The following is a 26946-nucleotide window of genomic DNA, read 5'->3' on the forward strand; positions in this document are numbered from 1 at the left end:
GAGGAGTTATGACCCATAAATGAAGACACACCCTAACACTCCCTGGCTGAGAGTGGAAGTAGCATGACACTTCAGCCCGCCACCTCTAAGAATCCCATCAACTAGGGCTAGCTGATAAGGTGCCACAGTGCAGCAATGTAGCTTCCCACCTCCAGGGATGGACAGGCTCTTCGAGAGCCGCCATGTGACTATTGTCATCACAGAAACCACGAGCCTGCTGCCAGCTGCTGAGAGGTCCAGACCTGCCAAAGATAGCAACAACCCTGCCTGCATGGGACTAAGCTGAATAAGTATACACCAACCGCAGAGAGCGGCCTATGGAAAACTTTATGAAGATTCTCAGTTCAGCGTGTCAAATGACCGGGTATATGACTTGATTTTTATATAGTACTTCTATGAAAGTATGGATAATTATGTGTTTTGTGCCCCGCAGACGTTGCAGTCTGTCAGGAGGAAGTGGAAAGCAATTATTTGCCTTTGCAATATCTTCAAAATCCCATGAGACGCCCATGCAACATCTGAAGGAAGTTTTATGTTTTATATGTCTTGTGAAGCAGCATTCTGTCATGTTTCCCTCAGCTCACCTGCCCTTGTATCTGCTGCGATCTGAAAACCCAGCAGCCTTTAACCGAACATCTGTCAGCCGTTGATGAATGGCTTCTTCAGGGCGAAAATGGCAGCAGTTTAATGTAAAAATGCTGGTGAGGATTAGTCTGCACATAAATCTTGATTTAGGAGATTCCATGTGCAGTGTCTCGCAGCAGCACATTGATGACTCCTTTGTGAATCATGCCAATGGGAACAGATACTGTAGATAAAGTGGGTGGAAACTGCAGATTAATGCTGTTCATGCTCATTAAGTCAGTCAATGGATAATGGGGACATGGGTTTAACATCTGCCACCCAACAAGTCATAATGTTTTATGCTATGCTGGGTCGGTTTAAAGGAACAGTGTGTAAGATTTGGGGGGATTTATGAGCATCTATAGGCATGTAGAGGCGAGGACTGCAGGTTGCAACCAGTTGAAACTTCTCCCGGTTAGGATACCTTTAGTGTTTATTGTTCAGGAGGTTTTCACTGGGAGCTGAATTATCTGCGAGGTCTCCTCCTCTCCAAGACAAATGGACCAGGTCATTAAAATAGGTCAAAACACTGAATAAACCAGTTTAATGTTACAAATCACTGTTTCTCCCACACTGTTTAACTACCTGCTTGCCCAGCATCTGCTGATATGTGCTTACCTTTTTCTCTGAGAACTTAAGATCCAGACATTCAGGACGTTTTTACCGGAACCGAAATAAGGTCTCTTCCTCTCTAAAATGAACAGACCAGGTGATTGAAACCGGTAAAACCACTCAATAAAGCAGTTTTATGTTAGAAATCAGTGACACAAGCCACTAGCCTAGTGCCTGCTCATGTGTGCTGCTCACCCGTTTTAACTGATAACTTTAGACCCAGACGTTCAGGAGGTTTTTACCGGGAGTAGAATCCACAGAAGTCACTTCCCCTCTGAAACAAACAGACCCTGTGTTTTAAACCAGTAAAAACACTGAATGAAGCAGTTTCACATTACAAATCTGTGTTTTCCGGTACTCATTGTAGAAGGGCTGCTGATTACCATGACTGCAACAAAAACACAAATGTTCCCTGTCTAGAGTCAGTGTTTGATTTGTCCATTCTGGGCTGCTGTAGAAACATGGCAGTTCAACATGGCAGACTGTAGAGGAGGACCCGTTCTCTACGTACATATCTATGTTAATGAAGATAATGAAAACACAACTGTTCTTATTTTCAGGTGATTATAAACTAAAGAAAACATTCTTATTATATTCCATATCTGCCAATATATCCCCCTAAACCCTACACACTGGACCTTTATTCCACTGTTTATATTCGGAGGGATACCTCATATTCAACTGCGCTGGGTCTGTATAGGATGTTTGTTCCAATCACTGGAGGTTTTGCATGTGGCTCTCCCGTGGCGAGGCTTATTTTACTCATCTCGGAGCCTTCAGGCTTCACTGCCAGCTTCACTAATTGGCCTCCTTTGACTCCTGGAAACCCCAGTGTGCGCGTGTGTATGTGTGTGTGTGTGAGAGAGAGAGAGAGAGAGAAAGGGAGAGGATCTCTCCATTGGACCCATCTGGTGGTCGGGCGTGTAGATGCGTCATTGTGTGGAGGGGCGGTGCGCCGCCGCCGAGGTGATCCCCGAGTTTAAAAGCGCAGAAGTCCTCTGTGCGCCGGAGCAGTGCGTCACAGCGACCCAGCAGAGCCAGGATCCCCCGAGTCAGATATCTCAACACAGCGACGAAAATAGCTTTTTCTGCATCGGCCATGATCTTATTCCACAAGTTGTAATAGTTTTCACATCTCTTATAGGGTTTTTGTTTTTGGATGCGACTTGTTTCTCCCTTTTTTGAAGCAGTTACAGTCTCTTTTGACTTTATTATTTCTCCTTCTTGTTGTTTGTTTGCGGCGATACAGCGAGAGAGGATCCAGAGCAACAGCTGTGGAATATATAAACTCCGCTATATGGATAAGCTCCCATCTGCAGCTGTACTCAGCGTTTAATCTCACACGTTTCTCTCTGCGCAAAGAAGAAAATGAAATCTGCTGAAGAGGGTGAGTTTGACTTTCATTTATAACAGGAGGCTTTCCTTTTTTTAATTCAACTTTTCATCATTATTTGACACCTTAAATGAGGGTCTTAGCTGCACTTTCTGTCCAGTTGAATGTCTGTATTCAGCCTCAGTGCAGTACAGTCAGTAACAGTATTAAAGCTGTGGTGGAGATACTGTGTGCGCCCCTCCCTATGATTTGGGCAAAGTGGGCGTGGTTCTGCTGCTGTGAACCACTCATGACTAAAAAGTGTTCCCAAAATAGTCAGAAGTGAACCTGTGCTAATGACTGACATGGCATTGTGGGTAAAATTGTGGGTGAATCAGATGGTGTTCAGCATTTAGATGGCGCAGCCCCCCCAGGCTACCTGTTGTAGGCTCATTCAGTCTAATTATAGAAAGCAAACATTTCAGTGCTACTGTGTCACACACCACAAGCAGCATTAAATATAAACATCATTTTCTTTTATTAGGAGGAGTCATATGGTGCTGCACTGATGTCATAGTCTTTATGGCGGGGCCCCTAATTCTCTTTAATTTACAGCAGACAGGAGCTGTGGTAACTGCAGGCTGTCTGTCTGCAGCAGCCGTCTCCATCCATATCAATGTGCTCCACTGTGGTCACATTTGCCCAGCCTCATGCACCATATAACCACAGCTCCCGTTCCCATGTCACCCCCTTCCCTGCCCCCTGTTTGTGACCTCAGCCTTCGCAACAGACAGGCAGAGTTTCATATGACCCAGCAGGAGCGTTGGCACGAGACCACAAGCTCCCTCCCAGTTGGGTACAGCGTGCACCTTTACAGCATGCAAATAAACGAATCATGTCCCTCCTGTGTTTATTTTCGATGGCTGCTGGAACATGAAACTGGCCAAGTAAAGCATTAGTGTGTGTTTTCATAATGTTACAGTTTATGGGCTGCAGCATGTGCATTAAGTGGCATAAATCTGGCAATGTGACGTGGAAAAAAAACACCTGGTTTCGCCTTTGGTTATTTTTAGACTGGAGCTATTTTTGGCTCCTTTATTCGTGTCTCCCCACCTTTGCTCTGTGCAGTCTGAGCCATTCAGACATGTTTTGTGCCACTTAGTACTTTTGGGGATCCCCATTACACGAGGCGTTAAATTTCAATTGGAAACTTTTGTGCTTTTCAATCTGGACCCTATTTTCCCATGTTTTTGTGACTAATGGGAACAATAGTTTTTGAAGTTGGTCCAGTTTTGAGAGAGAGGACATGCAGCTGGGAGCGGCAACACAGGCTGCAATGTAGCCAAACAGGGCATTTGGCACAGTCAATTTACGTCGACTTTAAGTGCTTGGTTTTACCGCTGACAAGCTCAGACTCTTACTATAAGTTTCTGACAGCATCACAGAAAGGACCCTGCCGGGAAGTTTATCCTTAACTTTAGCTTGATTCAGTCTGTCTGTTATTGTGTGTAACCAAGACTTGTTCAGGGAAAAGTCTTGCTCTGACTGTTGAAATCAGCCACATATTCAGCCATAACATGAACAACTCTTTCAGATAACACTAAGAGTTGCTTTCTGTACTCCAACACAACAAACTCCACACACTCCTCTCTTCAACTTGCTCGAGTGAGACCTGGTTAGACACAATCACAGACCAGATCGATTGAAATGTAAGGAAAAATGTGTGTCTTTTCTCTATAGAGTTCTTTCTGTTATGTTGTTAGACACTCATAATTATAGCCTGGGCTTGTCAGTGGCAAAAACAAGCACTTTTAATGGACATAAATTGACAGTGCCAGTTGCCCCGTGTGGTTACATTGCAACCCTTTTTACTGCTGTGGCTGCAGCCCTCTCTCAATACTGGACCAATTTCACAAATTGTTGTCTCCATTAGTCACTTAAACACAAAACATGGGGAAATAGGATCCAGGTTGAAAAATATCAGAGTTTCCCTTTAACTTGCATGCATCGGGAAATAGCCAGGGCCAAATCTGGTAAGGAAGCAGCTCTTTTGCCATTATAGGCAACACCTCTGCAACAGCTCTCATAAGACTCAACTTGGCAGCTGTCTCCCACTCAGTAAGCGAGCCAGTGAATGTGTGTTTGATTATCATGGTAACAAAGTCAATCTGTTTGCTTTCCAGATGCATATGGCTACACGCCAAACGTCAGTCTCTCCCTCCCACTGGGCAACCCTTGCCTTCCCTCCCAGTACCACAGCCTCCAGTCCAGCCCCACTATATCTGTCTCTGTCTCCGAGTCTCACAGTTATGACACCCAGGATGACATGAGAGCAGCCGGCTACTATTCATCCTCAAGCATCCGCCCAAATGGGGCTCCAACCCTGGAGAGTCCTCGTATCGAGATCACAGCCTACGGTCAGTTTCCTGAGGACCAAGTGGAGGAGAGCAACCTTCCTGTTGCTAAGCGAGTCAACTCTATAGTGACGCTGACCCTCCCCAGTGCAGATGGTTATCGTGACCCCAGCTGCCTGAGCCCGGCCAGTAGCATCTCATCTCGCAGCTGCCACTCCGACGCCTCCTCCTATGAGTCAAGCTTCTCCTACAACTATGAAAACTCACCCCAGAACTCTCCCTGGCAGTCGCCCTCTGTGTCCCCAAAGGGCTCCACCCTCGCCCTGCCAGGTGATGGCTGCACCTCTGGTGGTTCCCCTCGCCACTCCCCCTCCACCTCCCCACGCACAAGTGTGACAGATGATACCTGGATGGGTCAGCGAGGCTCCAGGCCCAACTCCCCTTGTGGTGCAAAGAGGAAATACAGCTTTAACGGCAGCGGGGCATCGCACAAGCACTACCCATACTCGCCCAACCACTCCCCTGGAGTGTCCCCGCAGACCTCCCCTCGCCTCAGTATAACAGAAGAGACCTGGCTGCCAAACACCAACCAGTACACCAACTCAGCCATCCTGGCAGCCATCAATGCCTTGACCACAGATGGAGTGGCCGACCTTGGGGAGGGAATCCCCATTAAAGCCCGGAAAACCAGCCTGGAGCACAGCCCCACTGTCAGCCTGAAGTTGGAGCCTGGAGGTGAGGAGCTGAATCCAGGGGAGCTCTGTCAGGACGATCACCCCTCCAATCGCCTGCCTTTAAAGAAGGAGGGCTACTGTGGTGGGTTCCTAGATGTGCCACAGCACCCATACTCCTGGTCCAAGCCAAAGCAATATGTCAGGTAAGTGAGGAATGGCAGAATTACAGATGAAGATTTTCACCTTTAACAAGATTTACTCAAACCTGAAATAAAGCCTGAAGGGAATGGCTTGTGTGCTTAAAATTTATAAAAGCATAAACTTAAACAGGCTAACTATTTTTGGCAATTATATGAAATGTTCTCCATACATAGAGCAGTAAGTTTGAACATATTTGTAATTTCATAGCAGGTTTATCGCGAGCTCTGGCACATCACAGTGTTCACATTCTGCACATTCTACCTTGATAAGTGCATCTAAAATAAGCCCTCCTCCCTCTTTACTAAGTTGACATGTTGGACATGTTTTCGCCTTGACAGCCCATCCCTGCCAGCTCTCGACTGGCAGCTGCCGTCCAGCTCAGGGCCGTACAGCCTGCAGATCGATGTGCAGCCCAAGTCCCACCACAGAGCCCACTATGAGACGGAGGGCAGTAGGGGAGCAGTGAAGGCCCTGGCAGGAGGACACCCTGTTGTTCAGGTTTGCTAAACCAGTGCTTTACACCTTTTTTTTTTAAAAAAGTCTTTTTGAATATTTTTAGAGGTAAAATAATCAAGTACTTCAAGAAAAAAAAAGAAAAAGAATTGAGTGGTGAGATTTGAAACATTAATATAGCAGCAAAAACCTATTTGGTATGTAAAGATCTTGAAGCCAACTTTGGCCGAGAGATTATTTTAGTTCCTTTTGTAGCAGTGCAGAGAATTGCTTGGAAAGGCGACAAATTAGGAGTGTTTTCTTTGTGAAATCAACACACCAACATGCCAAAGAGCTGCTGGATGACTGGTGTATGACGACTCACAAGCTCCTTATAAACTCAGGCATGGCCAGTTTAAAGTACTCATACTTATACCACCTCATTTTTTAAGCTAGCGCAAAGGTATTGGTATCATAAACAACCAAAGGCATGATTCAAGGCCGACCATGGCAAGTTTTCTCTCACATCTTGCCTCAGCTCACCAGAGCTGACCACCAGCTCCAAAATAATCAAACGCCATGTAGGCCTCAATATTATCCAATCAAAATGTAATTCAAGGTTGTGAAATTAACCAGAAAGGATGAAAATCTGAAGCTCACTCAAGATTTTGAAGTTTACAGACCACAGAATACACACAACCTTTCCCTTAAACTCAGATGGCTGCGATCTTGTGATGTCATGTTGAGTTCGGTAATAGTGGAGTAATGGCGCCCTGACCAGAGAATAAAGTGTAGCTAAACGCTGCTGCACTTTACTCCCCTCTCCTGATAATGTTGTTGCGGAAGTAGAGCGCCCACCCAAGTTAACACTGCAGTCAGCACTGCTGCTTTTGTTAGCACTGTTAGAGCTGTTAGCAATGTAAGCATGGCTAGCGCTACTATATGCAGCCATTTTGGCTAAGTGCAACATATCCTCATACAACAGTATGATATCCTACAAATTAGTGCCACAAGAATGACGTTACATCTTCAACATAAAGTTACGTAATTAGTTATAGAGGTTCGGGTTAGGAAAACAAACATGGTTACCTTAAAACAACCCAAAGTCAAATGGTTGTGAACACCGGTCTCCAGAGAAAAGTCCTGGAGGAAAGTCCTGTGTTTTGTGACCCATCCATCACCCCAGCCTGCATCCTTATGTGGACTGCTCGGGATCACCTCCCTCCTCACTACCATCAGCATGTTGGTCACATGATTGCAGCTTTCCAAAATACGTGGGTTATGCAAGAATTACTAAGTCATGATTACGAAGGGTATGTAAGAATTACTTTCCGTAGAATAATCTACACACAGTGCATGAGAACATCCTGGTTTGTGACATCAGAGGAAAGAGCCGTGTGCAGAAAATCCCAGCCCAGACTCTGAATGTTGTATCACCGAAAAAAAAAACAAATTTTTTTCACATTCATCATCGAACCTTATGTTGAGAACCACTGAGCTAGACTGTTTGGTTTCCTGTGATGATTAGACCAACACACGGTGCAGCCATTAAACCCATTTTCACTCCTTCTCCTTACCTCGTCACTTCTCGCCTCAACACTTTCCCCCTGTTTTTTTTTCTACCTCATGTGTTAAAATAGATTGAGGCGACGTGTGTTTAATGGCCTGGCTGTTATGTTATTTAAAGATGTCACATTTCTGAATGGAATACCATAGGTATGCTATTAGACAGACCGGTCCACTCAGTCAGTTCCTGTCCAGACTAGGGTGAGTCAGACTTTTCCATTGCGTTGTCGAGTGCAGCGCAGACAGTTACAAAGTGATGTAGCATGGCCAGTAAGAGCTTAGTCATGAGCTTTAACCACAGTAGCTCTGGTGGTCGACTCCAAAGAAAAAAGAAAATGTGGACAACTGCAGATATGTTTTGGTTTAAACCCATCTGGTCCCCCAACCATTACTCCACACCGCTGACCTCAGTCTCTGAATAAATAAAGGGTCTGCAGCTTGGAGTCGGACAGAGTGTGTGCTTAGCCAGGCTGTCAGTTTAATTAATACCCTTTGACATTTTATTAATACATTACAATAAGAGTACAAGTTAACCAGACATCCGTCACATACGGGGTAGAGTTTTCTGTGTTTGGCTTTCAGTTTTGATGAAATGTGTTTTCTAGCATGAGTAGTTTTCCTTATTGCCACAGAGGAGCAGTTAGCTTTTCATGCCCCTTAGTTTGAATGGGGGATGCTAACATTGCTAAGCATCCTTTTTAAGGACAAAAAAAACTGTGTCCAAATTCCATACCACATACTCACTCTATACAAATCTTTGTTAATTACTGTATTCACACCAAAATAATGGAAAACAAAGTATACTCACGAGTGTACCTTATAATATTAGTAGGGTACTCTACCTACCAAAAGTCAGATAGACAAATTAAGTGACTATCTCGTAAGCATAGTGGAGTATTTAACAACTAATGAGACAAATATTCCCTTTAGGAGTTGGTGGAGACCAAAACAGAGTCTAAAGAAGAGTAAAAACTGGACCTACATTTGTCAGATGGCTTGAAACACAACACTAAATAATATTAATGTTACTCTGTGTTTGCTTGGTGTGTAAATACGCCACTGTTCCCTACAAAGTGTAAGGTTTAGCTTATTTGTGCTTCCCCCAAGTGGCCAAAAAAGTAGTTAATGCAGGTTTAATTACCAAAAGATAATATTTTTGATGCTGATACCAATATTGAATATCGTCTAACTTTGCAGATAATACATGTTGGCTAGTGCACTTTTTTTCCTTACAAACCAACATTTTTGAAGAGGATTCCTTTCATTTGTTATAAAAGACTTGTGACCAAGAAACATATTAATCAACATATTGGGCAGCATAGTTTACAGTTAAAAAGCAAACTTGTCAGGGTTCTCTAGTGGACAAACTACAGTATATAATTGTAACACTGTTGCCAAAATATCTCAATCATACTAATACAATATACAGTATCTGTAATTAGCCTAAACTAGCTGATAATATTTGCCCGACCCAGTAGATACAGCTGCAGGAAGATCTTGGAAAACAATAAAATAAGTATTAATAATTTCTTGTTACAACAAAATTGTTGTATACATTGATCTTTTCTGTACTAAACAGCAGCATTGGTAGTGACGTTGTCTGTGTCTGCAGCATTATGACCATGGATGTCTGAAGAGACCTGGATACAGGGTTGGAGGTGCAGCTACGGTCATTCCTATAAAAGTTGCTCAGTGGCGCATGAAGCCGGCTGAGCTGGCTTCTTCCATTTAAATGCTCTGCTAACTTGAATGGGGAAGAAATTATTCAATTGGGCGGTTCTTCTAGACTTTCTGAATGTTATCAGACCAAATGGTTACAGTCCTGATGGTGAAACAAATCATTTCACAGGGGGTTGTGATCCTCAAAAAAATGTATCCACTGATTTACAGATGTCTCTTTTGCCATGTGAGTCAATATGAACAATTCTCCCATGTGACAGTGTAATTGCACTGTTTGGCCACTACGAAAACTGGCTTCAAAGCCCAGCACACTTCCTTGGGGCCTGATTACGACCTCATATTTATATTTATAAATAGGGTGGCAGCTTCTGGTCATAGTAATTATGACGGGTGACATAGTACAAAGAGCAACAGTCCATGTAGGGAGGAGGTTGGGGTGGATGTACGGGTCAAACAGAGGACTTTTACCCAGGAGACAGGTTTTTGTGTCCCGTGTGAATCCAAATGTCAACACTGAATTCTTTTAATTTATATTTGTAAGTTAACTTTTGTACTTAGATTACGTAAGGGGATGTACTTACATTTTGTGCAGTGTTGGAAAGGTTAATTTTGAAATTTAATAGATTACTAGTAACTGTGAAAATTTAATATAGAACATAACTTTATTTTTTAATTGCTTCATCAAAGTAATGGAACTTATGACAGTCAGTTACTGTTTTATTGCTTTTCTGGCAAATGTTTTAAACTGAGTGATAAAGCTGAGACATTTTCAGAAATAGGCTCTGCCAATAAAATGCATTCCTGCACAGTGGTTACATGTATATGTAACTTAAGTTATGAAAAAAACATACTTATGTAAACTCAAACCATGACCTTTTCCTAAACTTATCAAGTAGTTTTGTTGCCTAACCCTGAACGTTACCCATGTGTTCAAAACTGTGGCTGTTTCACATTGTTAAATAGCTCCTGTTACTGTTAACAATCTAGTCTGTTGTTTCGGTATGAGGACATTGTAGCAAAAACAGTATACTATGACAATAAGTATATAGTACAGGCTGTACTGTTAGTGCTGGGAATGGATAGTTTCATCCAACAGAATGATTGTTTTGTTTCTTATACAAAATGCTTTGAAGTTAAATTTAACAGTGTTGTGAAATATTTTTTTCATTGAGGAAACAGCATTGGAATAAGGAAACAGGAATATTATATTTGTATGGAATTGTGGAATACAACATTTGGAAACCAAAACATGTTGTACCATCCAGCATGTTGCATCTTCGGCCACACATCTGTGTTGGACGCGTGTATTTGTCCATGAGAAGGTGCTAATGATTTAATGACAGAGGTCTGGGTTCACCCCGGCTGAAAAAGAGAGTGTGTGTTCTCTTTAAACCCAAACCCAAACCTCCCCCCTACTTTTCCGCCAGCTACCACCCCAACCACACAGACTTCCCTTTGTTTAGGAAAGTTCCCGTGTGTACGGCTGACATCATCGCGCGCTGCGTCCTGCGGAGGCGGCAGCAACTTAACCACACACGTTTCTGGCAGGCTCTGATGGAGATGTTGGAGGGAGCCTCAGACAAGGCAGCCCCCATCTCTGTGACTTCCTGATTACATGGTGCACACAGCGCCGCAGCCTCTGCTGTGTGGACGCTGGCTGACGAAGCCTCTGTGGCTCGTCTTGCCGCCCCTCTGACTCAAACCTTGCCCAGACTTTACAGAGTTTATTCTGGAAGGTCCTGTTCTGTGTGGTACACTTTTTTTTCTTCAGCATCCAGCACACAGCACAGTCGGCTATTTTCTGTTCTTTTTCAATGCCATCGCCGCTGCCTGCCTCAACCACTCCCGCCCTTACGCCAGCAGCAGACTGAAGTATGCCCCTCTGAAGTGCTGTGTGCAGTTCTCACCGCAGTTAATGCTCACGGTTTCATGCTGTACTTTAGTGGAGAGGAAATACCCCCTATTCAAGTCTGTGAGGTCTTTTTTTTTTCCTCTGTCAGCTTTTATGATCAGCACATTGCTGAAAAACACGTCCAGAGCCATTTTGAAATGCCTTTTTGAAGATTAATATTTTGGAGTCATGTGTTTTTTAGTTGCTTTGAAGTACAATTAACAAACATCATGTGGAGCAAAAAGTGTGACGGTCACACTGAGCTATCCCTCTCCTGCCTATTCAAACACAGCCCGGGTGTGTGGGGTTTTGTATGTGTGTGTGTATATGTGTGTGTGTGTGTGTGTGTGTGTGTGATTATCCTTATAGAGCTGGGAGGGTCAATAATAGGAATGGAGAGGGAGCCCCAGTCGCCCTCACCCCTCTCTCCTCCTCTGGGCAGCCGGAGTCTCAGCATTCCTCTTGTGGGTGATAATATGAACTAGGGAGGGGTGGATACATTGCCAATGTCAAACTGCCAGGGTGGAGGAGCAGAGGGTTTACATGAAGTGGTATCACAGTGATTTAATTACACAAACAAATCATAACTGTTGTCTCCCGCAGCAGCTTCATAAAACAGATGATTCAGATCGCAGAATGTAACGGTTCTTTGATTTTAAGATTGCCACTTTGATAATTTTATGTTTTAAAATGAAAGATAACAGTACTTTTTGGAAACGATCAGAAACAGCTGAAATCACTCAGATGACTCTGTCAGGTTTGATTATTTCTGTTTGCTTTCATGCTGATAATGATTCAAAGCAGATAATCTGTTTGTAATCACACTTTGAAAGGAACCGTCTAACCTTGCGAGCGGGCTTCCTCACTTCATCACACTCTTTCCTGCTGCCTAAATAAACAGCATTGCTAGGCAGCAACCCATTTCCTTACACAAATATACAGGGCTTTTGCAGGCTCTTAACCCTGACAGGGATCCTCCTCCAAATCACATGTTGTGCCTCCCCACTCTGAGCTTTTCACTCTTGTTGTGGGCACTCCTCGCCTCGAGTGCTCTTCTTGTGTAAGTGAAAACTGTGGTCTCCATTTCAGCATTTCTCTGACGATCACTACAGCTGACAATCTCATCCACAGCGGTGTATAATTAGGCGGGGTTCAGCATCTGCGTCTGTAACACTGACACTGACATGGTCTGTGGATGGTGATGTGAACATGTCCAGTTTTTTGCCCACTCAGGCCAGTTTTGACTCAAAAATTCAGATTGGTTCAGTTTTATTTTTATATATGCTATAGTTAATGATAAGAATACTGTTTCTTATGATTTGCAATAAGGTATAATTTAGTTTTGAGTTACTACTGCGTGAATTTGAACGTGAACTCCTTGTACATAGAATAATATTAATAATGCAACAAACAGAACAGCTAGGACAGTCTGGTGCATTCATTTATTGTAATGCAGCCTTTAAAACCAGGGAAAGACGGCAGTTACAATATTACCATATCCAAATATAGCATACTATCAATTTTGTAGCTTTAACCTCTCAAATAACATTAAATATGAACAATTTGTACGTAAAATCTTTGTCTAATGCTGCACTATATTCCTGTAATTTCATATCACACGCATTGTGTTTCCTGTGATTGTTTTGACGTCAAAAGGCCAAGTATTCAGCTCTAATTCATCCCCCATCGCACTGTATTGATAACATACATAACTCTGAGACAGTGTGTCAGTGGTAGCTACTGTGCTCAGATTTCACTCTGTGGGTTTGGGCCTCATGCCTGCACTCTGCAGTTTGGGTGGTTGAGGTCATCCTGGCAGGAGGCCTCCTGTCAAGCAACACCTATGGAGGTCTGGGAGTGCTTTAGAAGCTCTGAGTCGAGCCCACCACTTCCAGCGAGTAGCGTTTCTCTCCAGCTCCATCGTGCCGGGATCATTTTACTGATAAAGATCAGAGCAGGGTCACTGCTGAGAGTTTTTCTTGACCCTGATTGGCCGAGGCTCGGTGGGGCTGACATGACTTTTCTGAATCATTAGCTTAGTCTTGTCACAAATCACAACGCTGCTCGCCGTAGGTGGTTTTTCTGCTCTCTGGCAGCAGCGGCCTCCTTCAGCTACTGTAGGATCAACATCTTGGCAGGCCTGACATGAACTGATGGAGAAAGTGTACACAGGCCATTGGTAGTAAATTAAAGGAGATGACAAGGGTGATTACAAGATCCTAAATGGGTGCTTTGTTTGAAAACCATCATGCTGAGAGCCTGACCTCTGAAAGACCTGCGTTAGTCTTTAACTGCATGTTTTTTTGAAGGGGACATGAATGCTTAAACACAACTGTCTCTTCTCCCCTCTTAGCTCCATGGCTACATGGAAAGCGAGCCGCTCACTCTGCAGTTGTTCATTGGCACTGCTGACGACAGGCTGCTGAGGCCCCACGCCTTCTACCAGGTCCACCGCATCACAGGGAAGACAGTGTCTACCCCGAGCCACGAGGCCCTGCACAACAACACCAAGATCCTGGAGATCCCACTGCTGCCAGAGAACAACATGCGGGCCATGTGAGTATCAGGGGCTGTACCCGTCCAGTAAGGCGTCTACAGCAGGTTCAAATATGTTCACATGTCCACAGTAGGTTCAAACCAGGATAAAGAGTTATTTCTAAGTCTTCAGGGGAAGAATACAAGTCAAATCTCAAGTAATTTAAGATTTGTCTTGGGTGTCAAGTTTGGATCCATTCAAGACCTGATGTGGACTTGTCTTAAATGATTCGAGACTTAGACTGGCCCAAAAGACTTACAGTAAGGCCTTCACACAGCAGGAATGTTTCTCCATCCAATTCATTGGCACATTCGAACTGTTGTTCCTGTCATGAGTACTCTCACAGAGAAGAATATTCCACAACCAATAAGCGATGTAATTTTTTTCTCAGAACAAGGTCAATTTTTCTGAACTTTCATTTCACGAATAGAGGCATCAGCCAATCATGTTGCGCCTATACTTATGATAATTATAAAACAACAACATGGAGGCTCTGTAGTCCAAACTAAGACGGTAAATATTACTCTTTTCAACCTTGACAAAGGCAACACATACCAAAACCACTTGCAGCATTTTGATAAGAGGAAACTCAATAAAATAGCTCACAGTATCTTCGGCTATACAACAACTTACTGTACAGACTGCCACACGCTCTGGGTCACAAGGATCCCAGTAGTTGTCACAAATTTGCAGCGCATCCGGTATAAGGTTTTTTGATTATTATTATTATCATTATTATTATTATTATTATTATTGAGTATTTCACCAGGTTGCTGGTGTGTAACAGCCTTTAGAAATAATTCTAGATGTGTAGGTTAAAAGTGGTGAATCTTATATTCCAGTTGATGAGGCTAAGTCCAAATCAAGTCTCAAGTCATTTAAGACAAGTCCAAGTCAAGTCTTGAGTCATTTAAAACAAGGTAAGTCTCAAATTATTGGAGAGAAGTCTATTTAACTCAAGACTCTGAGATCTCTTCAAATTCACAGTCCAAAAATAGGTTTGTTTGTTTGTTTGTTTGTTTGTTTGTTTGTTTGTTTTTAGCAAAAATTAATGTGTTTAGGAAGTACTGAGCATATGATTGGATAAATGAAAACGACAAATGAATAATACTACAGGAGTTTTGTGAGAGTGTAAACTATAAACAGATGTTTTGATATATCTTTGCTGTTGTTAATCCTGGTCCCCAATAAATCAATATGTTTGCCAAATTCTATGGAGGCATTCAGGTATTCAAGGTAACTCAGCAGGACTAACTGATATACAAATGGTCATTTTATGGTAGCAGTTTTCCTTTTAGTCTTTTGATACAGTCCTTAAGTCAAAATTTAACATAAGCAAATATGTTCTTTTGTGTGTATGTGAATGTTCACCAAAGCTGTGTTCTTTGCAGTCCCAACCAAGTCATAACTTGGTTAACATAGGCTTAACTTGTCTAAAGTGGCTTAGCACTTGAACTCTGAAAAGACCTTGAAATAAGTCCTGGCATGAAATATTGAGCATGCATAATGCTGTAAACACCAGCTTCTCTGCAAAGATGTGCATCACTGTTGTTACATGAAAATCTCTAAACTTAAATTTAAGGAGTTTACTTCAACTAAGGGACCCTTCCGGTCCTCTTCAGGGGGAAATGTTGTTCCTCTTGGGCTCATAAAACTATCAAAACATGTTAGATCACTGTTTTTCTACAAAACAAACAAACAAAAAAACAGCTAAATCTGTAGATATGAAGTTTGCTGCTGATGTTTAGTTTTCTGTGTGTGTCCACAAGTGTGTGTGTGTGTGTCTTTCCTGTTTTATAAGCCTCCAAGATCAGATTACTGGGGGAAGCTCTGGGCTGCTAACAGGGACCTGGGGTTTGTGTCTGAGCTGCCGACAGCAGTAGCAGCAGCAGCAGCAGCAGCAGCCTGCTAGCGTCAGCACTTTCTCTGCGTTTTAATGGATGTAACACATAAGCTCCTCTTATACAACAACTTCACCTCAGGATACGGTTTCGCTTTTCTCACGGGGGACACGCCCCAGAGGGCTTACAGTGTAGACAGGGGATTTGAGGGAGATTTATTCGTTTTGACATGTCCTCCAGTTTGACATATAGATGTTTTATTATGTGGTATAGAAAGGGGCATTATTATATTTCTGAAAAAGTTATTCATGATGATTCAGGGGGCTGTGTGTTAAATTAAATCACTAATCAACATCAGTTAGCTAACTTGAAGCCACAAATGGTCAGCTTGGTATGACTCCAAGTAACGCTTAATAAATTAAATGATACAATACAATTAGTGTAAACTTTATCTCAGGCACTGAATGGACGCCTCAGTATGTGGTTTTGCACTCAGCCTGTCTGCGTAGGCGGAGAGCTGAACAGCTGGGGTCCTTAGCATCAACACCTGATTGCTTCGCCAGTGGAGCAGACCCTGGTGTCTGGTGAGAAGAATGTTAGGGAGTGTTCAAATGTGTGTAAAAGTTGACATTAACTAGGCTTTGAGGAATGCGGCATCAAGTAGCACGGCGATGGAAAAGCCAGAAAGCGTTTGGAAGAGGCTTGAGGTATTTAAGTATGAAAAACTTAGATGAGTGCAGACAGAGAGGAAGAGGAGGAGGAGGAGGAGGAGGAGGAGGGCTTTTATTAAGTGACTGATGAAGAAATCATTACAGCCAACTCTTTTCGTAAGATTTGTGGAAGGGGAGCAGTATTTTAGGAACCATCTCTTGTGTGTCATAACAAAGATTTTCCTGATTTGATGAACGTTTCCCAGTCTGTAGAGTTTGAGTTTCACTCAAAAGTGGATGCACTGAGGTGTAGAAGCTCTGTTGGAGGTGGTGGTGTTAATCTTCTGTTGACATGACTGCAGCCTCCGTCAGGACCATGCTAATGGAGTCCAGAGTGAAAATCCCTCTTGAATTAGCTGCAATACTGTATAAATCACAGCCTGATTACCTTTAGATGTGAATATATCATTAGCAGACTTTGGCAAACTCTTCGTCTTTTGTCTCCTCAAACACAGAATTGACTGCGCAGGGATCTTGAAGCTGCGTAATTCGGACATTGAGCTGAGAAAGGGGGAGACTGACATTGGACGCAAGAACACACGTGTGCGGATGGTTTTCAGAGTTCACATCAACCAGGCCACGGGGCGAACAGTGTCCTTGCAGGTTTCATCCAACCCCATTGAGTGCTGTGAGTACATCTATTTGTTTTCCCTTGAAAATGTCACCTTAACGCCTCATTCCTCTCATGACATTTGAATAGTACTCAAATGGTTACTGGAAAATAGACCTCTAAAACTACCAACTGCCCATTTAATAATCCTTCCATATCGATACTGTGACATGAGGCTAGATATCGACTTAGAATTTAGATATTGTAATATCACAGGTGTCGTCTTTTCCTGTTTTTTAACGCTTTTGATTTGTAAACGGTCTATAAAGCAGCGGAAAACTTAGCCTACTTTCTCAGTATCTTTTACTTTGGTTTGGTTTGGTGATGTCAGCATTACTACACAAGAGTGGTAATGTGGGTAGTAGACCCACTGAATGTGGAAAAACATATTGCTGAAATCTCAGACTGTTTATCATTTGATTTGTAAAAGCATGAATGTTTCCCGAATGTACTTCTTTACACTAAAAGAAAGAGAGGAAAAGTTGGAGGTGTTGTTGTTAATAGGTTATTCTGCAATGGTTTTACAGGTCCGGCCCAACTTGGATCAAATTGGGCTGTATGTTGCTGATAAACTAAAATGAGTTTGACACCTCTGTGCTAAACTCATCTCATACCCATAAGCCTCAGCTGTACTTTATTAGCAAATGCAAGCACGCTAACAGGCTAAAATAAGATGGTGGACATGATGAACATGATACCATCTTAACATCAGCCTGTCAGCATTGTCATTGCGAGCATGGTGGCATGTTGATGTTAGCATTTAGCTTCAAGCATCCCTGAATCTAAATGTGGCCTCACAGGGCTGCCCGCATGGCTGACTCTTAGTCTTGTTAATGGAAAATGCTGGAAACCTTGACAATTTCAGGCCTCTATTACAGGACAAAACATGCACACACACTACATGGCTAAAAACCAGCCTCTTGCCCAAAGCTGCCAAATTGCTAAACTCACCCTGACTGATATATCCTTCCCCCCACTGACTGAACTCACTATAATGCGATATGTCCATGTGCCATACTCTTACGCTGCTACTGATACTTATTTGCATCTAGTGTTGCTGCTAGATCGTATGCTGCTTTTTGTTTATTTGTAGACTGTATAGCACTTTGAGCACTGCTCCTAGTTTGACTGATTTATACTATTTTGACTTTCTTTTATATTTTTCTAGTGTTATCAAAATAAGGGAGTGCTATCATAATTCCAATGTCTTGTCTTGTTTAATCGCATCGCATCTAAAAGTATTGTATCGTATCATATCACATCGTATCGTATCATATCATATCATATCATATTGTATTGTGTAGTATCGTATCACATTGCATCCTATCGTACACTGTATTAAAAAAAAAAAATTGTAAAAAAACAAACAAACAAAAAAAAAAAAAATGGTCAAATGACTTGCATTGGGGGTTGCCAAGCAAAAACCATGCAAATAAATTAAAATATCCTAAAACAATAAATATAAATGCATTTATATATGTTTTCATTAAAGGTCTTGTGGACATATACTGTTATTTTACAGTTTTTCCCTAAATTATTATGAACACACAACATCAATTAAATGATTGCATTAAAAGTTTAGCAGAAAAAACTGAATTATTACAATCAAATACCTCTGATGCCTGGCAGTAGTAGCTGCCAAACAAAAACTGTAAAATTACAGTTAAATATCATATTTAAAAAAAAGTCCAAAACCAATAAATTTATAGAATTTCTAATACAGGTTTTGCAGAGAAATATTGTTATTTACAGTTACAGTTTTTCCTGCATGTAACGTACCAAATAATATCATGTTATATCGTATCGCATCGCATCACATCGTGTTGTAACGTATCGCATCATATCATATCATATCGCATTGCATTGCATCACATCGCATCGCATTGTATCGTATCGTATTGTATCGTATCGTATCGTATCGTATCATATCCCATCTGAAATTAACAAATCTGATGTTAGAAAGGGAAATAAAATCACATTATAACATTATAACAAAAAATGGTGCAACTCTCCATAACTCTTTGGCATATGACACGTGACAAGGGGGGCAAGTAAAAGTTGCTCCATTGAAATTTAAATATTTAGTCAATAGGCAGAAAGTTGGCAGAAAGATAATCAAGTAATCCTTGAAGTTATATATCAGGTGAAAATGTCAAACAGTCAGTGGGTCAAGCTTCTCAGATGGAGATTAGCTGCTTTTATTTATTGTTTTGTTATTGTAATATAGATACTGTTGGGTTTTCTGCTGTTTTGGGGCTATTTTCTCTAACTTAAAAATTTTATGGATTAAACACTTAATTAATTAAAAGATAAACATTAGATCAATTGGTAAAAATAGCAATAATTCAATGCAGCCCTGTAACTACTGGTGCATGTGATTGTGAGCTACATTTTAAATCAACAGTATTTGTCTGTGTAAAGTTAATGTAGGGCTTGCTCAATAAACTCTATCGACTGTGCAGTGCACTGGAGTTGACCTTTCACTGGACTGGGATAAACTCAGGCACATCAACCACTTCATGTGGTTCTGGCAGTCAGAGCTGCCATAGAGATTAAGTCTTATGAGGTAAATGAAAGACAGTAGTTAAACCATGATCTCAGCCCCTTGAAATAGACCATTGTTAGTTTCTGAACGACTGCCACCGAGCAATTGTTTTTGACCAAAATTCACTTTGTGTGTGAGTGAAGCAGAACGACAGACAGAAACAGAGAGATGTGGGAAAGACTGATGGTTTCCAAAAACGGAGAATTTGAGTTTTATCAAAATCAGAAAAGCAGAAGCATCGAATTACTAAGAGATGATCCTCATATGAGAAAACTATTCAGGTTTTATTGAACCTCTATTTATGTATCCCGGTCAATCACGATGAAATTACAGCTATCTTTCACAAGAGAGACCTGGCCAAGACATCAGCATTATAGACGGAAAAGGTTTGCAAATATTTCATGGCAAGTAATAAAAAGAAAAACTGAAAGGGAGTGAGGAATAAGAAGCCAAAAGGTAAGAGAGAGGAGTAAAAACAGACGAGGAGACGAAAAGAAACACTTAAACCAAATATTTGAGACAAAACATCCACCATAATTTCGGAAAACACAAATAAACACAACATGGAGTCTCTCTTTACTTACTGGCAAAGAGGCAGCTTAATTCTAACGTAAAGAGGTGGAGGTTTACAGCTGACTGCTCCGTGAGAGCTGTCTAGGTTAGTGATTCAGCCTCAGTCTGGATGCTCAGGTCTGCATGGGGAGTGGGTGTGTATTAGCAGAACGATGAAGCCGGTTTCTCTTCTCCCTCCCACAGCCCAGAGATCGGCCCAGGAGCTGCCGCTGGTGGATAAGAGGAGCTTGGAGACGTGTCCTGCCCCTGGGGGGGAGAGGATGCTCATCGACGGACACAACTTCCAGCACGACTCCAAGGTGGTGTTTGTGGAAAAGGCTCAAGGTAAAATAGGAGGAGTTCTGGACTCCCAGTACAGCTGTGTGTGTATGTATGTGTGTGTGTCTCCCTCTCCGTTGTTGGAGAAACCCCAGGACTGCCTCCCTCCTCTCCTCCGCTCTCCCCCCGCCGTCAAAATATCCTCCATCCTGCCAGAGTGCCACATGTGGTGCACATTAATGCGCTGTATTTTTAACCCAGCAGATTTACATTTGCAGAAGTTTCCATTGCCTGTTCAGCAGAGGAATGGATCACAAATGCAGCATGTGTTGTGTGTATGCGTGCGTGTGTGTGTGGGTGGCTGTGCACGTGGTGTGGATGCATGCGCTTTTGTGTGTGCCTTGCCTCAGTATTTGTTCCTCTTTTTCTTACTTTAAGCCGTTTTGGTTTGGAGGGGAGAGGGGACTGCTCCCAGATGTTGATACGAGGAGGTTTACAAACAGCAATTTCCTTGATTAGCTTCAGCGAGGCAACGTGAGGTATGGTTTGGGCCGAGGCTGAGCAGTGTAAACACGTGTGATCCTATCGGCCTGGTGACTCATTCAGAAAAAGAGGGAAGCCTTTTCATTGTTCCACCTGTGGAAGGAACAATTCAAGGCTGCCCCTCGGCCCCCCCCTCCAGCACTGTACAATGGAGTAGTGAGGTTGTTTATCAAAACAAGAAGTGATTGAATGAGCGGAGGCCTTGTTCCTTATTTCTTTGATTAACCCTGAGCTCTTCCTGAGAGGAGGGCAGATCAGTCTTTGAGTTGTGCAACGCTTGTCAGAGCTGCTCTAAAGACAACAATAATGTCTCGTGGTTGGATTAAACTTCAGTTAAAGATGTAATATATAACTTTTATGTATTAAAATGTCTAAAAACAACTGGACCAATATTATATATTTGTTGAGTTGTGTATTTACATTATCCCAAATGTTTCCAGTAATGTTCAAACCCAGAGAAGTCTGTAATTTTAATCAAGGATACAATCTGTGTCATTTGGCCGCCATCACCTGTCAGTGGCATCATGTCTCCTTATCGCATGCAGGATTGTGGGTGACAAATTACTTTTAATCCCTTTTTAAGCTACATATTTACAATACATTTATTGGATCTTGGTCGTTTTTAACCATATAGTTTCACCCAATAAAGAATTTTAAGTTATTTGACATCTGGATCTTAATCAGAGAAACAAGCTGAACAAATGCCAAACAGCACTGAAGAAACACTGATTTTTAACGTAAAACTGCTTTATTTAGACTTTTTACCGGTTTAAATCACTGGGTCTGTTTGTTTTGGAGAGGAGGAGACCTCTGTGGGTAATTCAGCTCCTGGTAAAAACGGCCTGAATGTCTGGATCTTAAATTATCAGAGAAAAAAGTTGAGCACATATTAGCAGGAGCTGAGTTAGCAGCCCCCTTGCAACGAGCCAGAGAGTATAAAAAACAAAACCCACTGATTTTTAATATGAAACTGATTTATTCAGCATTTTTAGCGGTTTAAATGACCAGGTCTGTTTGCTTTGGAGAGGAGGAGACCTCCTGAACATCTGGATCTTCAGTTATCAGAGAAAAACGGTGCACTCACATTAGCAGGAACTGGGCTAGCAGCCCCTCTGTGACAAGCCAAACAGCATTAAATTGAAACTGCTTTATTCTGTGTTTTTGCTGGTTTAAATAATCAGTTCTGTTTCTTTTGAAGAGGAGGAGACCTCTGTGGATAATTTGGCTCCCTGTAAAAACCTCCTGACCAATAAACACTGAAAGAATCCTAACCAGGAGAAACAGATCAGTGATGGTATTTCTCTGTTTTTTGTTATTATTTTGATTTAGAGAACTCTGGGAGCAATAAAACAAATACATATTGTCCCTTTAAAAAGACAAAGGACCGTACTTCGAGCACCCGTAAGCCAGCAAGCAAAGATGGAGGTCTGGTTAAAAAATAAAAATACCTCTGTGTTTGTTAATATTCGAGGCAAGCTCATTAGCTTAACCAGCTAGCCCTATGCTTATCAGATATTGAACTTTGATGCTATGCTAGGCTAACAAATCTTTGGAATTAGGAGTCATTTTCTGGCTTGAATGGATTGTTATTTTTCATGATAATTTAAAGATGGGTACTATTTGGTAGCTTCACCGAGTTTTAATTTTTAAGTTCAAAATCTAATAAACATTAGCCTAGTTATTTAAGCTGATCAGCTAGCCTCCAGGTGTTAACAAACACAGGAGTATTTTTATTTTTGAACTAGACCTCCATCTTTGGTAGCTGACTAACATTAACCAAGACGGTTTTGGTGAGTTCTGTTTTGTTTCTATTGAGTGTAAAGTGTGTTTTATAATGAGTTAACAAGGCAATTAAACTAATGTTAAACTCTCCTCCCAAAAAAATAGTAGGGATCCCTCTTCCAGGATGGACAGACGTACAATGTCATGTGTACAGAGTACAGAGAGTTAGATGTGAAAATATGCAAGATGTACACGCTATTTCTGTGATTTCAGCCTAGCTAGCAGCCTTATGGTTATCAGAGATTCAACTTTGATATTACCTTAGACTAGTTCTGTGGCTTTTCTGTTTGGATTGCTGTTTTTCACAATATTTTAAAGCTGGCTGTTTGGTAGCCTCAACAAGTTCGAATTCTGCAGTTCACACTCTGATAAGCATTCAGCTGGTTAGTTAGTCTAATTAGCTGGCCTCTAATTATTAACAAACACAGGAGTGTTTTTATTTTTCAACCAGGCCTCCATCGTTGGCAGTTGACTCATGTTAACCAGGATGGTTTTGGTGAGTCATGGCAATTAAGCCAGTCTTAGTTTGGTGAAAGAGAGAAACTTTCCCACTGTTCCGACAATCACCAACTCAGGTTTGGTTGGTAACCAACTTGGTACGTTTCACTGACTCAGATGTGAAAATATGCTGGCCAAAGATGTTATTTCTATGACTTTGACCTTCTAATAATCATAATTTAAATCCTATAATAATGATAATTCAAGCTGTATCCACTGAGGAAGATCATGAGATGTTTAAAAAAAAACAACTAATAAGTGGAAGTCAAGATTCCTTTTTGTCAGTCTGCTTTTTCCGAAATCAAGAATACACTTTTTTATCCTCTCATACCAGTTTTTCACAGCAGTCCAAGCCCGTCCCTGCTCAGCTCAGTCACAGTAACTGTAGTTCTTTAGCTCCAACCAATGAGTTTACTTCTGCCTCCATGAAACTACAACTTCAGTCGCTTGGAGGATTAGCTTTACAGCAGCAAAGAGAGACGTGACCAGTTGTACAGTCTTGTGTTGGTCAGCAGCAGCAACTCTGAATCTGACTGTCTTTGGGGCCATGTGCAGCCTCTGGACCGCTGTCGATGGGTGTGCTCCCTTGTTTTTGATGAGGGTTTCCCCGCGTCTGGCACCAGCATCAGATTCCTGGGCAATCCTACCATGGAAACACCCTTAAGCCAGGCTTCCACAACACTGCCCCCCCTTCTGCTTCCCTCCATCCTTCCACCTCTCTATCCAAGCTGCCTCTGTGCCACCAGTTCATTAACTCTGCAAGCTGTGGGCTCCCTACGGATCATACTGGGTCTTCTCTACAGCTGGTCTCTGTTTAAACAAATAGATAAATAGATACAGTTGACAAGTAGAGGCATCATTAATCTCTGGGGTGAAAGGGCGTAACGCGTTTAATAACATACAAATATGACAAGATGCAAAAACACTAATTTGCATGTTTAAAAAAAGATTCAACTCATCTCAGCTTTCACGTGTAGAGCTGGAAATTTAATATGCTTTTATTGTTATTTTACTTGCGCCAAAGCAAAGCTCTGAGAAACAGTTTTAACGATCAAACTCATAAATCCAGAGCGGTGAATGTTGTTGCCACAAAGAGCTTAAGTATTTAATTTCACCGATGTACAATTTTCCTGCAAATTTTCCAATAAAGCGCTCATGCAAAATAACATTCACAAAGCTGTGGTAACAGAACATGTGGGCATTGACATATTGGGTGTTTGCATGTGTCCCGTACTCACATATGTGTGTGTGTGTGTGTGTGTGTGCGTGTGTGTGTGTGTGTCAGAGTTTCCCCTGTCATAATAGGCAAGATGGGACACCCTGCCTTAAGAAGCTGCCAACAAACTGAAAATTTCATTTGTTTTGGTTTCTGTCGTACTGTTCGATGGTCTAAATGATGTTTCCACATCTGTGTGTGTGCATGCGTGTGTGTGTTTGAGAGGAGGAAGACACAGTGACAGCGAGGTCTCATGTGTATTTGTGTGCCTGCACAGTTTCATATTCATGTTTTTGAGTGTGTTGTTGTTGCTACCCATGACTCACGCTGAAGGAAATCCCTGTTTCCCCCCACAGAGACGCACTCTGTCACCTGTTGCTCGGTCAGAGCACAACATCTGAAAACAGTAACTGCATGTCAGCTCTGCTCCGTCACGCCCTCCTGCCCCTCCTGTCTCCTGCCTCAATGCCGCCTCAGTAGAAATAACCAAGATAGCATCAGTTCAGTTGTCACTCCTGGTTACAGCCAATCAGTCCTAAGAGATTACTGTACAGCCTCAGTGCTGCAGACATCGGCCTGTAATCTAAACCTGACTCAATCTCACCTTGCTTTCATTTGCCCCGGCTCTGCCCAGAAGATTCTGTCTCCGATAAGTCGCACTCACTCTATTCAGGAAATTAGGCCCTTTTGTCCTTTATTCACCTCTGATTTTTTGTGGTGTGGTGTTCTGGGTTTTGCTGGAAGTGTTCTCAGATTAAATTTATTGTCTGAAAATAAAAAAACTAAAGGTGCAAAGATTGGAGAAGACGCTGTGAAGGAGAAACATTCAAATACAAGTTATTATATGAGATTTTATAATTCAAAAGCAGAAGTGTGACAACTGCATCTATCTCCAAAATGTCAACTCCCATTAAGCTAAGAAAAACAGCCCTGTTTTGAGCTTTATGAAGATGCTTTTATCAGCTTATCAAATGTGTTTTAATGATTTGTACTGCTGAAGAAGTAAGAATTTGCTGCTTATATGACAATCTCATAGCAAAGCATAGAAAAATATATTAGGCTTATATGTAATGTGGGCTTAGAGGACATGATAGGATTACATTAAAGTAAATAAAGGATTAAATATAGAATTATACTAAAGTAAATAAAACTTATTTAAACAAAACATGTTCATTAACTTAAGTTAAAAAGAGTAGACAAGAGTGAAACCTATGTAACAGTAACAAAACTAACTTAAAGGTCCACTTTCAGCTGCATGACATGGTCTTCATTCAACTACTGGAGATAAACTAGAGCCTATCCATTATGCATTACTTCTCAAAATGACACATCAGAGTGGATTAACCCACTTATGCCAAAACCACTCAGCAGCAATCAAATTATATTAAGTATTCTTTGTTTTACATTTGTACACTGATGTTTAAAATATATAAGATAAGAATAAAAAGCAACGCCTGCACATTTTGCCACAAAGGTTTAATAAAGACCATGCTTAAGTCTTATTGGATCCATGTCAGGTCAGAATGCTTAGTAAGTGGAAACCACATCTACATTTGTACATAATGCACACCAAAAGGCCGACAAGCCCTATAATGGCAGGTGTGGTTAACCATCCAAACTGCACAGGGTGATAAAACAATTGACAATAAACATAGAGGAAAAACAGTAATATAGGAGCCATACTTCAAAATATCAGACATAGAATTAGATTTAAATATTTAAAATAATAATAATAAATGAACAAATAACAAAAAATATCTATATATATGTTTAAAAGATTAATAAGTTTCTTAACTCTCTTCCTCTGTCTCTTCCACACTGGTCTTTGTCATGACAGACACAGTCACCTAGCTGTGAGTTTGATAATGATGAGTAATTATAGTTTCTTCAGTTGCAAGGCGGGAGGTTTTCATTGGTTGAAACCAATGAACAGATGGTGTCTACCAAGTCAAACAGGATGTGTCTAACTTGTTAGTGTAGCCTACCTTGTTAGCAAGCTAACTTTCTTACCCTGCAGTAGCTCAGAAGGATTTTGGTCAGTGTTACTGAGGATTTTGTTCAGTTGTGCTAACTTTGGAAAACATAGCTCTGAAGAAGTACAGGAACAGTGTACTGATGATGTCAGAGGGCTGTGATTGGTTGATGTTGGTCCAGGATTGCAATGTGGGATGTTGATCCAGGAACATGTCCTACTTGGTTAAATCATGTTGTGTCACAGTAGACACAGGATATGAAGGGGTTAAATAAATTGCATTTGCACTGTATTTTGATAAAGATATGTTCAACATGTAGGAGAATTTGAATCCAGTTGAAACTGTGATTGTGCTTCTGTTTCAGAGCTGTGTAGTTATCTGGAAATAATGCACCCCCTCCAGCCAATCACAATCCAGTTCTGGCCAGTACTACTTTTGAATGTGGCCATTGTATTAAGTGTATCATTGTATTCCCTTCATATGGTGTATGAATACTACTAGTTTTGTGTTCTACT

General features: G+C 41.6%; 1 protein-coding gene across 2 annotated transcripts in view; it reads left to right on the forward strand.

The window, feature by feature from the left end:
• The first annotated feature begins 2242 nt into the window (after positions 1–2242).
• The window catches only part of nfatc1 (nuclear factor of activated T cells 1), a 54966-nt gene continuing 30262 nt past the window's right edge, over positions 2243–26946 (forward strand). For both annotated transcript variants that reach the window (XM_033637980.2, XM_033637981.2), the window contains exons 1-6: positions 2243–2623; positions 4732–5779; positions 6116–6275; positions 13700–13902; positions 16889–17061; positions 20345–20485. In XM_033637980.2, the coding sequence (XP_033493871.1) occupies positions 2605–2623; positions 4732–5779; positions 6116–6275; positions 13700–13902; positions 16889–17061; positions 20345–20485 (1744 nt within the window). In that variant the 5' untranslated portion in view covers positions 2243–2604. The remainder of the gene's footprint in view (positions 2624–4731; positions 5780–6115; positions 6276–13699; positions 13903–16888; positions 17062–20344; positions 20486–26946) is intronic.

The sequence above is a fragment of the Epinephelus lanceolatus genome, chromosome 16, assembly GCF_041903045.1.
Source record: "Epinephelus lanceolatus isolate andai-2023 chromosome 16, ASM4190304v1, whole genome shotgun sequence".
NCBI lineage: Eukaryota > Metazoa > Chordata > Actinopteri > Perciformes > Serranidae > Epinephelus > Epinephelus lanceolatus.